The 17,489-nt window shown below is 38.6% G+C and overlaps 1 protein-coding gene across 4 annotated transcripts in view; it reads right to left on the bottom strand.

The window, feature by feature from the left end:
• The window catches only part of LOC124798396 (GATOR complex protein Iml1), a 547,410-nt gene that overhangs the window by 136,100 nt on the left and 393,821 nt on the right, over window positions 1-17,489 (bottom strand). For all 4 annotated transcript variants that reach the window (XM_047262170.1, XM_047262989.1, XM_047263070.1 and 1 more), the window contains one exon: window positions 9,657-9,765. In XM_047262170.1, the coding sequence (XP_047118126.1) occupies window positions 9,657-9,765 (109 nt within the window). The remainder of the gene's footprint in view (window positions 1-9,656; window positions 9,766-17,489) is intronic.

Genomic DNA, 17,489 nt, shown 5'->3' with positions numbered 1-17,489 from the left:
TGACTGGAAGGTAGGTGAAACAATAAGATGTAGTAATGAGTAAAGGATGTGCTCAGTGTCCCAATGCTAGTACACCCAGTGACTTTGCAGTCTATGCTACAACAAGTATGGTTTAGTGAGTGGCACATGCCTGAACACACAAACACAACAGTGTCATTAGGCGAGGTAGTACTAGTCGTCTTCGACAAGAGAGTGTGCCTCACCCCTCCCCCAATGAATATATGAGATACATTTTTCTCTGATAGAGCTTTGGAATTACTTGTGATTAATTAAAGATCATTTCAGAATGCTCACAAGAAATACCCCATAGCAAACCCTTTCTTCATGTGACTGCAAAACATGTTGTAGACAGTGAAATGGAAATTTTGTGAATAGGTTAAATTAATTTTTTACAAACATTCCATTAATTCATTTGCATCTTGATGCCATGTTTCGTTATGTTGAAGATGCTGCCAGTCTCAATGCTGATGTGACTACTTCTTAGAAGCATGCTTCCTCGCTGCTATCACACACAGGGGTGAAGTCCCATTTCACAATCATAGTATAAGAAAGACCTGTAAGTTGACAAATTATTCCTGGTCACCCAGTAACAGTTAACAATATTACCTGAAGATGACACACAGGTACTTTAAGGTGCTTTGTTGAAATTTCACAGAGTTATAGGGTTACCATCAAGCACAATAACTTTGCAGCATTTAAAACATGAGAAAAGCTCTGAACTGCACATTCTGTCACCTCCAAGAATGAAGTTCATCATGATCATCATTGCACCTGGAGAAATGCCTGGCTTTTGTTGAAAGACTCAGATTGACCAAGGATGCAGAAGAAAATGATTTTTGATTCTGTTTAAGCACCATGACACAACCTCCCATTATTTAGAGAAACTATGTAAAATCTAAATATTCCAAACAAATAATAAATATCCCTTTGAGTGTGTGTCCAGTGTTTTACCAACTGCACCACTGTATTGAGTCATTGGAGACAACAGTAACTATGCATCTGTGACCTAATAACAATAAAAAATAATTGAGTGGTTATACATTTGATCAACAAAGGTCATAGTTTAATAACATACATCTGAGTGTTCTGTAGAGTAGGTGTTCCCATTTTAAGCACATTATTTTGATGACCGACCCAGCTGACTTCTTCAGGTGCTGTGAGTTTTGCTGTTATATGTACTTGCTGCCTGAACTCCAGCTGCTCTTGGAGGCGATCAAATGTAGCTTCACCGATGATTAGATAATGTTATCTTGCAGGCAATTCTAACACTTGTACTATTGTTAACTTTGGTGAGACTAAAAAGCCAGGCCTGATTAAATAATACAAGACACACACCTTTCCTTAAGGTATTAGGACTACTTACATATTGTAACTTGGGGCAATGCATTTTGACTGTATCTTTATTGCAGTTTCCATTACATTCCAGACATTCTATGAATTAAATAAAAATTCATCATTTTATACTATTCTTATTGTATTTCTTTTACTTATGGTATGCAAACATAAGAAAGAGATGAAAAACACACGATGTCGTTTCAAACAGTGTTCCAACATATGAATATTGTACAAAAAACCCACTCTTTCCATACTGCCACTTGGGAATAATAAGTGTGATATATGGCTCATTTACACTCCACTTCACTGTTTCTTTCCAAATAAGATCTTAGCAACCACTAGAACCTTCTGTTTATGAGTTTAGGAATTCCTCATCATGGGAGTGTTTTCCAACTTTCATAATACATACACATTTAAATTTAGTGATCATTTACTTTCATTTCACCACAACAGAACCACACATCTGCCTATTATTTTTATTGCGCTTAAACTTTTTATTCATGTAAAAAACAAAAAGGAGACTGCCAGAGATGTGTGTAACTGAATCTGTAATATAAGAGCAGGTTACATAGCTACTCACCATAAAGATGACACATTGTGTTGCAGACAGGCACAATGAAATGACACTTACATATTAATTTTCAGTCAAAGCCTTCTTCATAAAAGGAAAAACACACACACAAACAAGCACACCTCACACTATAACCAGCAGCTCGGACCGGCATTCTGAGATCCCGAGGCTTCAGCAGCCAGAGATAGTGGTTTGTGTGTGTGTGTGTGTGTGTGTGTGTGTGTGTGTGTGTGTGTGTGTGTTTTGTCTACGTCTACTTAAGTTCACTTGTTTAGCAGTCTTTATGCTGTGCCCATCTGCGATTCAATGGCTTTACTATATGGTGAGTATCAATCTATCCTTTTCATAATAGTGGCATTATTCTATCCTGGACTGGCCATTGTTTCATGTCATAAGTAATTACTCACAATCTCAGGATTTTAGGTAACAGCTCAGTAATTTATTATAAAATGTTATTTTACAAAAAAGAGGGAACTGCGTAAATAAAAGCTTACTTGTACAAACAGGGAAATTCCCTTGAAACAATTGTAAAATTACAAGGCGACACAAAAGATAATAAAACAATTTGGAATATTGTGAAAAGGGAAACAGGGCAACTGAGAGCACAGGAAGACTGTATTTCTATCAAACACAATGAACAGTTTGTTAACACGAAGACAGAAGTAGAAAACATTTTTAATAACCATTTTTTAAGTGTTGTAGAGAAAATACACTCCTGGAAATGGAAAAAAGAACACATTGACACCGGTGTGTCAGACCCACCATACTTGCTCCGGACACTGCGAGAGGGCTGTACAAGCAATGATCACACGCACGGCACAGCGGACACACCAGGAACCGCGGTGTTGGCCGTCGAATGGCACTAGCTGCGCAGCATTTGTGCACCGCCGCCGTCAGTGTCAGCCAGTTTGCCGTGGCATACAGAGCTCCATCGCAGTCTTTAACACTGGTAGCACGCCGCGACAGCGTGGACGTGAACCGTATGTGCAGTTGATGGACTTTGAGCGAGGGCGTATAGTGGGCATGCGGGAGGCGGGGTGGACGTACCGCCGAATTGCTCAACATGTGGGGCGTGAGGTCTCCACAGTACATCGATGTTGTCGCCAGTGGTCGGCGGAAGATGCACGTGCCCGTCGACCTGGGACCGGACCGCAGTGACGCACGGATGCACGCCAAGACCGTAAGATCCCACGCAGTGCCGTAGGGGACCGCACCGCCACTTCCCAGCAAATTAGGGACACTGTTGCTCCTGGGGTATCGGCGAGGACCATTCACAACCGTCTCCATGAAGCTGGGCTACGGTCCCGCACACCGTTAGGCCGTCTTCCGCTCACGCCCCAACATCGTGCAGCCCGCCTCCAGTGGTGTCGCGACAGGCGTGAATGGAGGGACGAATGGAGACGTGTCGTCTTCAGCGATGAGAGTCGCTTCTGCCTTGGTGCCAATGATGGTCGTATGCATGTTTGGTGCCGTGCAGGTGAGCGCCACAATCAGGACTGCATAAAACCGAGGCACACAGGGCCAACACCCGGCATCATGGTGTGGGGAGCGATCTCCTACACTGGCCGTACACCACTGGTGATCGTCAAGGGGACACTGAATAGTGCACGGTACATCCAAACCGTCATCGAACCCATCGTTCTACCATTCCTAGACCAGCAAGGGAACTTGCTGTTCCAACAGGACAATGCACGTCCGCATGTATCCCGTGCCACCCAACGTGCTCTAGAAGGTGTAAGTCAACTACCCTGGCCAGCAAGATCTCCGGATCTGTCCCCCATTGAGCATGTTTGGGACTGGATGAAGCGTCGTCTCACGCGGTCTGCACGTCCAGCACGAACGCTGGTCCAACTGAGGCGCCAGGTGGAAATGGCATGGCAACCCGTTCCACAGGACTACATCCAGCATCTCTACGATCGTCTCCATGGGAGAATGGCAGCCTGCATTGCTGCGAAAGGTGGATATACACTGTACTAGTGCCGACATTGTGCATGCTCTGTTGCCTGTGTCTATGTGCCTGTGGTTCTGTCAGTGTGATCATGTGATGTATCTGACCCCAGGAATGTGTCAATAAAGTTTCCCCTTCCTGGGACAATGAATTCACGGTGTTCTTATTTCAATTTCCAGGAGTGTAGATTCCAGCTATTCATTAGAAAATGCAAGGCAGTATATGGAAGAGGCAGTACCCACGCAATTTGATAAAATTGAAATTCAACCTACCTCTCCTACTGAAATTAGGAAAATAATAAATTCACTCAAAAGTAAAACCTCACATGGAATTGATGGCATTTCCAATAGAGTACTAAAAGCTTGTTCCCTACAAATAAGTAGGATTCTCAGTCATTTATGTAGTAGTTCACTGAAACACGGAATTTTTCTAGATAGACTGAAATATGCTATTGTTAAACCATTGCATAAAAAAGGGGATAGATCTGATGCCAAGAACTACTGCCCAATCTCACTTCTGACAGTTTTATCCAAAATTCTTGAAAAGTAATGTATTCAAGAGTAGCATCATATATTTGTAAAAATGAAGTACTAACAAAATGTCAATTTGGTTTTCAGAAAGGCTTTTCAACAGAAAAGGCTATATACGCTTTCACTGATCAAATATTAAATGCAATGAATAACCGAACATCACCCAGTGGGATATTTTGTTATCTCTCAAAGGCTTTTGATTGTGTGAATCATGAAATTCTTCTAGAAAAGCTGAAGTATTGTGGTATGAGTGGGGCAGTGCACAAATGGTTTAATTCATACTTAACTGGATGAATGCAGAAGGTTGAAATTAACAGTACAGATAGTCTATAAAAACCAGCAGAGTCCTCTAACTGGGGAGATATCAAGAATGGTGTCCCACAGGGTTCAGTCTTGGATCCCTTATTGTTCTTATCATATATTAACGACTTGCTGCTCTATATTTGTGAAGATGCAAAATTACTTCTTTCTGCTGATGATGCAATTATAGTAATCACACCCAAGAAGCAAGAATCAACTGAGGCCATTGCAAATAATGTATTTCAGAAGTGAGATTGGGCGGTAGTTCTTAGCATCAGATCTATCCCCTTTTTTATGCAATGGTTTAATAATAGCATATTTCAGTCTATCTGGAAAAATTCCATGTTTCAGTGAACTACTACATAAATGACTGAGAATCCTACTTATTTGTTGGGAACAAGCTTTTAGTACTCTGTTGGAAATGCCATCAATTCCATTATTAAATGGACTCTCACTAAATTTTGAGAAAACACAGTTTATACAATTCTGTACAGCAAATGGCATAACACCATTGATAAATATAGACTATGAAAGGAAGTCTGTTGCTAAGGTAGAATACACAAAATTTCTGGGTGTGTGCATTGATGAGAAATTGAATCGGAAGAAACACATCGATGATCTGCTGAAACGGTTAGGTTTGGCTACTTATGCTTTTAGGATTATTGCAAATTTTGGTGATAAACATATCAGTAAATTAGCCTACTATGCATATTTTCATCCATTGCTTTCATAGGGAATCATATTTTGGGGCAATTCGTCATTAAGAGAGAAAGTATTCATTACACAAAAGCGTGTAATCAGAATAATAGCTGAAGCCCACCCAAGATCACCTTGCAGACATTTATTTAAGAAACTCGGGATATTCACAGTACCTTCACATTACATATATTCACTTATGAAATTTGTCATTAATAACCCATCCCAATTCAAAAATAACAGTGAAGTGCACAGCTACTACACTAGAAGAAAGGATGATATTCACTATTCTGGATTAAATCTCACTTTGGCACAGAAAAGGGTGAATTATGCTGCCACGAAAATCTTCGGTCATTTGCCAAATAGTATTAAAAGTCTGACAGATAGCCAACCAACACTTAAAAGCAAATTAAAAGAATTTCGGAATGACAACTCCTTCTACTCAATAGATGAATTCTTAGATATGAAGTAGTAACTGTAAAAATAATAATAATAATAATAATAATAATAATAATTATTATTATTATTATTATTATTATTATTATTATTATTATTATTATTATTATTAATTATTTTGTGTAAAGAAAACTTATGTTAAAGTGACACGTTCCACATCATTACGAAATGTCATATTCATGAACTATGGAACAAGATTGAATAAAATTTAGAACACAAAAAGTTGTCACTGAAAACATCTTCACTTTGATACAGATACTTCAAATGAGAAAAATTATTCCCAACCTTAACAAAGTCTGTTTTTTTTGTTGTCTTATACTCTTTCATGGCTATGCAAATAGTCAGTACACTTCACTCTCCTGTGACCCCAGTCAAAAGACGTTTTAAACAGTCCTTTTCACAAAACACACTGCAACTGTGTCAACCAGCAAATTCCTCACAAAAACACAGAACTCACTGGATGGTCTTAGATTTCTTAGAAGCATCTTCAGTAAACAAATTAGCACTGAACAACTACAATACAGAAGCCTACAATGAACATCCACGACAAAGAAACTACAACAAAGTATAAGATATATCTGCAACAATGAAAGTAAAAATAAATAACTGCAACAAAGAAAGTGATAAGAAATAACTGCAACAAAGACAATAAAAATAAACATTGTAACAAAGAAATTACTAAGAAACAACTTCAGTGAAGACATACATTACCCTTCAAAGTTAAAAAATTTATTTTTAAAAATAAAACCAGTCCAACTTAAAAGTGGAAGTTCTCCTTTACAGAGAATATAATAATATATGGTACTAATCAACATAAAAAAATCTAACTTTTCTGAATTGGCATTTTTGAAAACAGTTTTTTTGGGGAAAACACAAAAAAATATTTAAAAGGTGACAGTAAAAAAACTTTTACAGATCTGTCAAAATGGAAGATACCATTGTATTCATAAAGAAATTATCTTCCAATTAAAAAAGAACTCTTAACAAAATATCTATAACTGTTACAGATATACAGAATTTTAATTTTTTTCCAAAATTTGCATCTTCAAAACTGCATAATTTTTTGGAGGAAACAAAAAAAATACGTGTTTCTTACTTACTGCTGAATTTTAACATATGCTAAATTCAATAACATTCAAGACTATGAAGGTCCCCCCCGCCCCAGACCAAACTGATATGGATTATGCCTACTTCAAAATGTCTAAAAGTAAATAGTGTGGTCTCAGCTCTCTGAGACTACAGATTTGTGTGCAAGTTGCATTTATGTGTGTGTGTGTGTGTGTGTGTGTGTGTGTGTGTGTGTGTGTGTGTACTGCTGAGAAAGGCCTTAATGGCTGAAAGCTTTAATTGTGTGAATCTTTTTATTGTGCCTATCGTGTCTCTCCGCTATATGGTGAGCAGCAACTTTCCTTCTCTGGTATTGTTAAAAATATAGTAGAGTAGTTATATCACTTTTTTCATTCATATTTTATTCAAATGAACCCTTATGTCAATGATACAAGCTCATACAAACAACATTAAAATAATGTAATGTTGAACTATGGAATTCTGAAATGAAAGTAACAACATCATCAATAATAATAACAATACAACATAGTAGAAGTGAACTGTAGATCAGATCATATGGGGATCTAAGTTGCTCACATGACTGAGTAGAGCCTCGTTATATGTGAGAGAAATGAATTCACAAGCAGCCATGACCGCTTGCTTTCAACATCATTTAATTTATTAACAATGAGAAGAAGAAAGGGGTACAGTGCTGAAGAATGAAGTGATGGAATGTGCACGTAAAATATTGAAGTTAAGTCAATGGAGGGAAAATTGTGGATGGAGAGAGAGAATTTAGAGCAGAATCAGATTCAAGTATCTACCCCCACAATGAAGAAGTGAAGTGCACACAATATGTTATTAGGTGACAATTTCTACTCTGTAAACACTTCCCAGCATTCATTTTATATTCATGATATCCTGCAGTCTTTATCAAGGTTATGAATGGCATTTTACATCATCTTCAGAAAATATATGAAGGCAAAATAATAAATTACACAACCACTGAAAATAAGAATGTAGTCCAGTACCAGTTCGACCAAAATAAAAATAAACAAGCTGCCTTGTATATATAAAATCAGTCATCAATCCACAGCTTTCACTGCACAAAAGTGAATGTCAGGGCAAGCCAGGACATTCTGCACAAAATTGTTGTCTCCACAGGATTTTACTTTAAAAGGTACTAGAATAAACAAACCACCATGAGCAAATGAGATGATATAGTTTCAACATATAACATAATACTTTTGCAAAACTAGATATGAAGATAGTAACTGTTCTCAAAAGAACAGAAACCATTGATGACCATGCAGCTTCTCTAGAATAAATGATAATTAATTGAAACCCTCAGCTGCCGACAGGTGTTGTTGATGTACCTCAAGGCGACAGTTGAAAATGTGTGTCCCGACTGGGACTCAAACCAGGAATCTCCTGCCTACATGGCAGGCACTCTAGCCATCTGAGCCACTGAGGACACAGATGAATAGCGTGATTGCAGGGACTTATCCCTTGCACACTTCCTGTGAGAACCACATTTCCAACTGTCCACAATCTACATACGTAATGTACCTAATAGATATTCGTCCATCCACTCATTACTCGGGCTCACTAAGGTGATGATTCCCGTAAGAGTTCGAGTAACCTCTGCGCATTCGTACAGACGAAGGTCAATGGCCTGGTAGCCTTTAACTAGATACGAAGATAGTAACTGTTCTCAAAAGGACAGAAACCATTGATGACCATGCAGCCGGTTGGGGCACACATTTTCAACTGTCCCCATCGAGGTATATCAACAACACCTGTCGGCAGGTGAGGGTTTCAATTAATTATCATTTATTCTAGAGAAGCTGCATGGTCATCAATGGTTTCTGTTCTTTCGAGAACAGTTACTATCTTCATACCTACTTAAAGGCTACCTGGCCACTGTCCTTCGTCTGTGCAAATGCGCACAGGTTGTCTGAACTCTTATGGGAATCGTCACTTTAGTGGGTGCGAGTAATGTGTGGATGGGCAAATATCTATTAGGTACATTATGTATGTAGATTGTGGACAGTTGGGAATGTGGGTCTCATGGGAAGCGTGCAAGGGGTAAGTCCCTGCAGTCGTGTTAACCGTTTGTGTCCTTGGTGGCTGAGATGGATAGAGCATCTGCCATGCAAGCAGGACATCCCAGGTTCGAGTTCCAGTCGAGGCACACATTTCCAGCTGTCCCCATTGAGGTATATCAACAACACCTGTCGGAAGTTGAGGGTTTCAATTAATTATCATTTATTTTACAAAACTGTACAGTAGCAGAACTAAAGTAGTCATTGGCTTATTCAGAGACATTACACTTGATAAATGTTACCAAAGTGATAGTGAGTCAGGCATATTTTCAAACTAAAGTGCCTTCATTGTTTAATTGTTGTGCTATGCAGAGCATTCATATATGGATGTGTTGCAAATGGCATTCCAATTATAAAAATGTTCCATGTATGCTGTTACTACTGCCCCATCATATTCCTTGATCATAAACACAAAGGTGCCTGCTAATCTTGCCTGGACTTAAGTCCGTTTTCATAGGTAATACTTCATTTCACAATTCTTCTTCACTTAAAGAATACAGGAAGGTGTTAATTCTGGAACATCATCATGAACCATTCTGGAATTTACCTAGAATGATTTTGAAAACCATGGAAACCCCTAAAATAAACTGATAGGTATAGGAAGTAAGTTTTAATCTTATTTACAGAAACAAGTTTTACAACTTTTCATTTTAGTGAATTAATATTACCTTTCAAATCCTTTTCCTGGTGAACTATATGATACAGATAAAAACCAATTATAATTGGATGACGAAAGTCTCCAGATGCGTGGCATATCATTTTCTCATTTAGCATATTCTGGAAAAAATAAAACAAATCAAAATTCATGTGGCAGAATTTGTGTATGTCTAGACATGCTTCCATTAATTTTAAGGCTGTAATAAACTTTGTCCTATCTTGTTTTATTTCACAATGGTAATTTTCGTGGTTAATCACACCTGGTAAACAAAGGAAGACCCATTAGAAGATCTGTAGGTAACTCAACAACAACATAGCTGAGCTCTTATTTAGTTTTCCTGCTTTTCTACAGTACCTGTGTGTACAAGCAGTAAAAATACAAAAGCTACTCATGATATGCTAGTCTGCCTACCTTCTTCCCCTCATTCACCAGAAAATCACTTTATTCTGTTTCCGTCCATGATGAGTCTTCAAAGAATTGTATAATTTTAAATGGCAACTGTAGCATATATAATATATGCAGCTGTAGAGTACCACTGCCATACAATATGGAGTTCCAACAGACGTAAACACATTTACTGTAGTGAGTAAACAATCTCATATAAATCTGCATTTTGTGCTCAATATATAAATTACAGGTTCCACCAACAGTTTAAAATAAGAAATTTTAACATTGTAAGGAAGCCAGAAATAGCTAAAAGTGAACAGTTTATGCAATATTCTTACTCTGAAAGCAATGACAGTTCATGGAACAATGTTCTGCTTTTGTTCTCTCTGTCAGTGCTGCTAAATCAATATTAACACCATATTAACACCCTTGTGTAATCTAGGTTTTTTTTTCTTTTTTTTTTTTGGCTGTTCCATACTACAAGCTACAATAAAAATTTAAAGTGTATGTTATTTCAGAAAGAGTCATCCAGTTAAAGACTATATCTTATACTTTTTCTCGGTGCCAGTTGTGAGTTGCCAGCTCAACAGTTTGCCAGTAGGTGTCTCCCTGGTGCAGCAAGCTGCATCACTCATTCAATTACAGAAATTATGCAAATGAATGTGTTAGATTTGTGGCTTCTTCTGTAATTGTGAGAACATAATAAAAATTTCATTTTTCAAAGGGACAGAGCATCACTGCACTTGCACCAGCTTACAAGAGCTTTTCTTAACAACAATATCCCTCAGTGATGAATCAGCCTAAATGGGTGTATAGATTTTGCATCACTGCACCACTAGCCTCTAAGGTCACCTAATCACCCTTCTTTTGGGGGGGGGGGGGGGTGGAGAATGGGGGGAGGAGACTGTGAAGACTCTGTTTCCTTCCCCTTCCAATTACTTTGGGTGCATTGCGACACCTTGTAGTAACAGCACTGAATGCTGTAACATCATGCATGCTCGTAGAAGTATGGGATAAGTTTGATTATCGTCTGAACGTTTGTTGTGCTTCCAGTGAAGGGCTCATTAAACATTTGTGAAAGGTTAATGAAAACTTAGAACCCAAATGTAATTGCAAAAATTACCCACCAGATTATAACTGTATTCACGTAAAAGGGATACCCCAGCAAAATCATGGGGTTCTTTTGAAAATAAAACCTTAGATACAATACTTTAGGAGTAAAGGAGACCACTCACCGAAAAGAAGTAGTGCTGAGTCATTGATAGGCACACACACAATGGAAAGAAAACCTGCTAGCATGCAGAATGAGTTCACTCACAAAGTATTCATGCTCTCATCCACCCTTGTGCCCCTACACAGTATTGATTGGATACACAATCCCAGTATTGTGGCAGGTAGACTAGGATGGATGGGGTTGTTACAGGGTGGAGGTTAGCTAGTGGCCTGCCTGATACCTAGACTCTCACATCAAACACACTAACTACATCACTCGCTGACACACTATCATCCCCACCCCTTCACCTCCTGGATTCCTACTCGCCACTGTTAATGTCAGCTCCCTACACACCAACATCCCTCATGCCCATGGCTTTGCCGCTGTCAAATACTACTTCTCCCAATATCCTTCAGATTCCAAACACACTACCTCATTCCTAATGCACCTTACCAACTACATCCTCATACACAACTACTTCTCCCACGATGGGTAGGTATATAAACAAATCTCCAGCACAGCCATGGACACCTGTATGGTACCCTCATATGCCACACTTTTTATGGGCCATCTAGAGGAAACATTCTTCACCTCCCAAAACCCCAAATCCGTTGTCTGGCTCAGGTTCATCAATGATATCTCCATGATCTGGACTCAGGAGCCAAGACACCCTATCCTCATTCCTCCACAACCTCAACACTCTCTCTCCTCTTCAACTTTTGTAGTCCTGTCTTCCTCAGTTGTGTGTAATATTACAGAATATTGATAATTTTTACTTATGGACCGTCTGACAGCAACTGAATAAAACACAATTTTAGTGCCATACGTGTTTCGCCTTTATTTTCTGCAAGGCATCATCAGTGGCAGGTTGTGTGGACAATTTCTTAACACTCCTGTTCCATTTTTGGTGTTGTTCTTCAATTGCATTGAAACAAGTGTTCAGTTCATAGTGCTGTGGAATGTGCAGAAAAAACCACAAATTGGCATTCGTAAGAAGAAGAACAACACCAAAAATGCAACAGGAGCGTAATATGTCCTTCCTGGACATTGACATCCACATCTCTGATGGCTCCATCCACACCTCTGGCCATACTGAATCTACAAACCACCAACAGTACCAGCACTTTGACAGCTGTCATCCCTTCTACACAAAAGATTGCTCCCATACAGCCCAGTCACTCCATGGATGGCATATCTACAGTGAGAAGAACACCTTTGTCCTGTATGCTGAAGGTCTCACAAGAGCCTTCACAGACTGCCACTACTCCCCCCCCCCCTGCCCCCCCCCCCCAAAAAAAACCTACTCTGCAAACAGATTCCTGTGCCATATTTTCAAACAACCCTAATCCTCCCATCACTCCCAATGATCAGCTACAAAGGAGCACTGCCCTCATCACCCAATATCATTATGGACTGGAAGAATTGAACCATATTCTTTGACAGGGTTTTGATTATCATCATGCCCAAAAATGAGGTGCAGCTCACCCAAGATCCTTGCCATCCCTCACAATGTGGTGTTCTGCCACTCACGCAACTAACAAAACATCCCAGTCCATCCCTATGCCAATCCCAGGGATCACATCCCCGTGGAAGACTGAATCCACTCACCTAGCACTTCCAGTCCTGCAAAAATTATCCTATCCCATCAGAGGCAGGAACACCACTACAAGCAGCCCTGTCATATACCGAAAATGCTGCCATCACTGCATAGCTTTCTGTGTTGGTAGGACAACCACTAGTTGTCCATTACAATGAATGGCCACTGCCAAACTGCAGCCAAGAACAAAGTTGTCTACCCAGTGGCACAACATGTTGTTGAGCACAACATGCTCGAGTTCAGTGGCTGCTTCATTAACACAGATGGGAGTTATCACTGCTAACATCCTTCACCCCCATAACCCTCCTGGCCTCAATCTCCATTAACATATTGGTGAACACATCATTCAAACTTCCATGAGTAGGCACACTGCGGCTTTTACATCACAATCTATATATAACTGCTAGCTGCATTTTCCTTGAGAAAGCATAACAAAACATTATATGGCTCTATAAAAATAATCTTTTATATCTTGTTTTCACACTTGTCTATTACTGTCATTGTAATTTACAAGGTGCAGATATTCTTTGGCCCTTCATGATATTTTTTAATTATATCAGTTAACTACACTGATTCACATGAAAACAAGTAACATGAGAACACATTATGAAATGGAGCACTCTTAAACACACACTCCTGTTTATGATTGTGAATAAATTAGTCAACTTCAATCTGCAGCTCACTTTCACATTGCGCACATGTTGCACATTATGTTTCTTGCATACATTTTTCTTGCATTTCACAAATATTGTTTTTGTTCTGTTGCTTTTATGCCTGCCACATATGTAAAAAAAAACTCCAGGTTTTGCTGGTTCCTTGATCTGCTCTCCTTCATCCCTGTACTCAGGCAAGAAGACATGAATATCCTTGGGATGTGTTTGATGTAATGCTCATTGATTGAAGTGTTATTCTATCAGGCCAACAGCAAGATCTTTCACAAAAATTCATCTTCTTTCTTTATTATCAGGAATATTGAATTTGAAATTAATTTCTGCATTTATATAAGCAATGTATAGATGCACAAGCTTTATCTCTCTCTTCTGTGTGTGCGCCTCTCAATGGTTCAATTCTTCTGCTACTCGGTAAGTAGCCTATTTTATTCCTAAAGTATTAACATTCTGTCAGAACTTTCCTTACTATATTTAAACTTTGTAGTCATATGCATAGGTTACAATTCACCCCAAGTTTCTATCATCCACGTAAGAGGTAGTCTCGTGAAATTGGATGAATCTTTTTGAAACAACCTGTTGTTGTTTAAACATTTAGTCCTTTTCCTTGTATTCCCTTTTCAAATTCTAGTTGTAATCACCTCTCATCACTGTATAGATAACTGAGCTATTTAAACATTAAACAGGTCATATGAAGTTTGTTGTCAACAGTACTGAATACAAATATTTGAAAATAAAAGTTCTGTTTAATTTCATTTCTTTAAAAGGACAAATAAAATGCTATTTTGAATTTGTTCCTCTGAAATTAAATATTATTGGATAATAAGGCATCTAGTAGCAGTTTACTTTTTCCCTGCTCTGCTCAAATATCAATCTCAACATGCAGTCATAGATATTTGGACAATCCTAGCACCTTGTCTGTGGCATTGTGAAGAGTGCAACCAATGTATGCAGTGGGTGTGCTCACTGGTGCAATACCATTAATTAATAAATACTGCAGCTAGAGGTGCCTCAGGCAACCTATTACATTCTATGGAACCTCAAGTTACAGCACCATATGGATATTTGTGGTATGAAATTCCCAGTTTACATTTCTTTATTTGTATTAATTTCTGGGCAGATTTGTCATCCTTTACAAGAACCTTCAAAGTAATCTGGACTTAGCTTCTGATACAGCCATAGTAGAATAGAAAAGTGCAATTATGCAATGCTTATCATGGATCCTTAGTTTCTGCAGTTGTGGTTGTGACAGTGTTAGTTGGAACTGTGATAACAATAGCAATAAAAACAGGAAATGCACCATCAGTAGTAGCTAGATGTGCAACAGCAACACCAGCAAATTTTGAAGCAGCAGATAGCTAACCAATATCATCACCTACTTATCACATTAAGGACATGTATATCTATCTGAACTCCAAATTGTTTCATATTAGTAATCTTCAGTTTCAAATAATAAGCAATCATTTTCAAATAAATTTAAACATTTTTTTGGAAATTCAACATGAATGGAAATAGACTAGAGCTGTTTGTTAAGAAAGATTTTTATGTGAACTGAAGAAGATAACCAGAACAGCTGATGTTACACTGCTGTAACAACAGCTTGAAGCAGCTGAAGCATTGCCTCCCTCAGCAATTCACTTACTTCAATAAAACAAATTACTACCATGGCCAACAAACCCACACAGTCGCACCTAGCCTCAAGTTTAATCAGTGTGTTACAGGGCATAAGCAAATGTACACAGCACGGAGTGCAGATTTGCAATGCTTAGCACCCAAGTGTGATTTTTCATGCAAACAGTGTGACACATCTTATACTGAATCTTTAATCTGTGACACTGTCATACAGCTAGCACCAGCTAGGCAGTCGGTGCAATGGCGCTAGTGTCATCTGATTGTAAATTAAATGAGGTTCTAAAAAAACTGCTAAAGCTTCATCACAGGTTATGTTTGGTGATAAAATTAGTGTTGAACATCTCAGTAATATTCAATGTCACATTAATTGATTAACAAATAACAATAGCATCGACTTTCTTAACAGTAATCAATGTTGTGTTCATCAATTAACTGCTGACAGTATCTCAATGTCGCTGTCTGAATTACTAAGTAGTTAGTCACTTGTAGTCCAGTGATGCAGCATACACTAGTTACATCATCCTCCATCACACTGACAGATGTACATAGGGAAAAGCACTTTGTTTGCCATCATGCCCTAACAAAGCAAGCTGAAGTTCACAAAAAGTTTCCTCTCAACCATTAACCAGTTATCCATCTGCAGCATTAGGAATGAACTGCCCATCCCATGGCGTCATGTGTTTTGATGCAACAGTGTCCCTTATTAATGTGGACACAGCAAACTGTTTAATCACTGCTGCAGTACAAAGTGGTGACATAAAATAGGTAGCTGATCCGGTTATGGAGTCAAATCTCCATCCAAGCTGAGAACAACAAAGTAGCTAGGCAACTAACCCTGCACATAAATTAACATTTTTGAAAAAGTTTTCAATGGTGTTGAGTCACAGTCATGCAACATTTTGTAAAAGAGTAAACTGCCATTTGACTGTGTATTACTATATTTATCTTCTGTGAAATGGAAAGTTGCCATTCATCATGCAGCAGAGATGCTGAATAGCAGATAGCTACAACAAAAAGATTGTTACAAATATAGCTTTCGGCCAGTAAGGCCTTTGTCAAAATTAGACAACAAACAGTTGTTTGGGCCCAGTTGTCTTAGACTGCAGTCACGTGTGTGTGTGTGTGTGTGTGTGTGTGTGTGTGTGTGTGTGTGTGTGTGTGTGTTTGAAATCTAATTTTAACAAAGGCCTTACTGGCCAAAAGCTATATTTGTGAGTCTTTTTGTTGTGCCTATCTGCGACTCAGTATCTCTGCTAGGAGGTGAGTGGCAACTTTTCTTTTGCCTGTGTTGTTACATTCCATCCTGAATTTTCCATTGTTTGGTATATTTAACTTCTGTATCTTCTAGATTTCAGCTTTTATACCATTATCAGTACAATGCTAAGTGTTGTTGGACCATTATTATATCATATCTATTAAAGCAGTCCAAAGCAGGTAAACAAGACTGACCCATGTCTTTACTATATAACTCAGACATCTTACAGACATGCATTAGTCTTGTTTATCTGCTTTGTACAGCCTTAACAGATGTGACATAACAACAGTCTAACAACTTTTAGCATTGCAGCTGGTAATGTCATAAAAGCCATATCTAGACAGTAAGAAGATAAATATACCGTATTTACTCGAATCGAAGCTGCACCTGAAAAATGAGACTCGAAATCAAGGAAAAAAATTTTCCCGAATCTAAGCCGCACCTGAAACTTGAGACTCGAAATTCAAGGGGAGAGAAAAGTTTTAGGCCGCACCTCCAAATCGATACAAAGTTGGTCCATTGTAATATGAGACACAATATAGGTTGAATGAATGACGATACAGCTACAGTATTCGCATGTGATTCACAATTCATAAAAGTTCCAATTAGCAACCATCTCTTCTCACAGGTAGGAAAAAATTCAGAACGTAGAGTTGGCCATATTGACAAACATCCCAGTCATGCCAGTCGGATTTTCGTAGTTCATTGAAATGCTGCTACATTCGAAGATGAACAATACGGAATTTGTATTTACTTCGTTGGATAATGTAGGAAATGCAGTGGTTGAAACTCGGGGCGGAGAAAAAAAGCTTGTCTTCGACCTTTTTTTAATTTATTTACTGACGCAGAGGTTTTGGCGCCAGTATTTATCTTTGTGCCTGCAAAGCACGCTTGTGTAGCGCTACATATATTCAATGGCAGAAGTTAGTTGTCGCGGCATCTACTAACATTTTGCAGAACTTCCACTTACTCTGCACTCGATTCTAAGCCGCAGGCGGTTTTTTGGATTACAAAAACCGGAAAAAAAGGGCGGCTTAGATTCGAGTAAATACGGTAGTAATAAACACCCCAATGGTGGTTTACTCTTAAAA

Source organism: Schistocerca piceifrons, chromosome 1 (genome assembly GCF_021461385.2).
Source record: "Schistocerca piceifrons isolate TAMUIC-IGC-003096 chromosome 1, iqSchPice1.1, whole genome shotgun sequence".
NCBI lineage: Eukaryota > Metazoa > Arthropoda > Insecta > Orthoptera > Acrididae > Schistocerca > Schistocerca piceifrons.
Note: the sequence above shows the minus strand (reverse complement) of the source record. Positions and strands in the feature narration are given on the sequence as shown.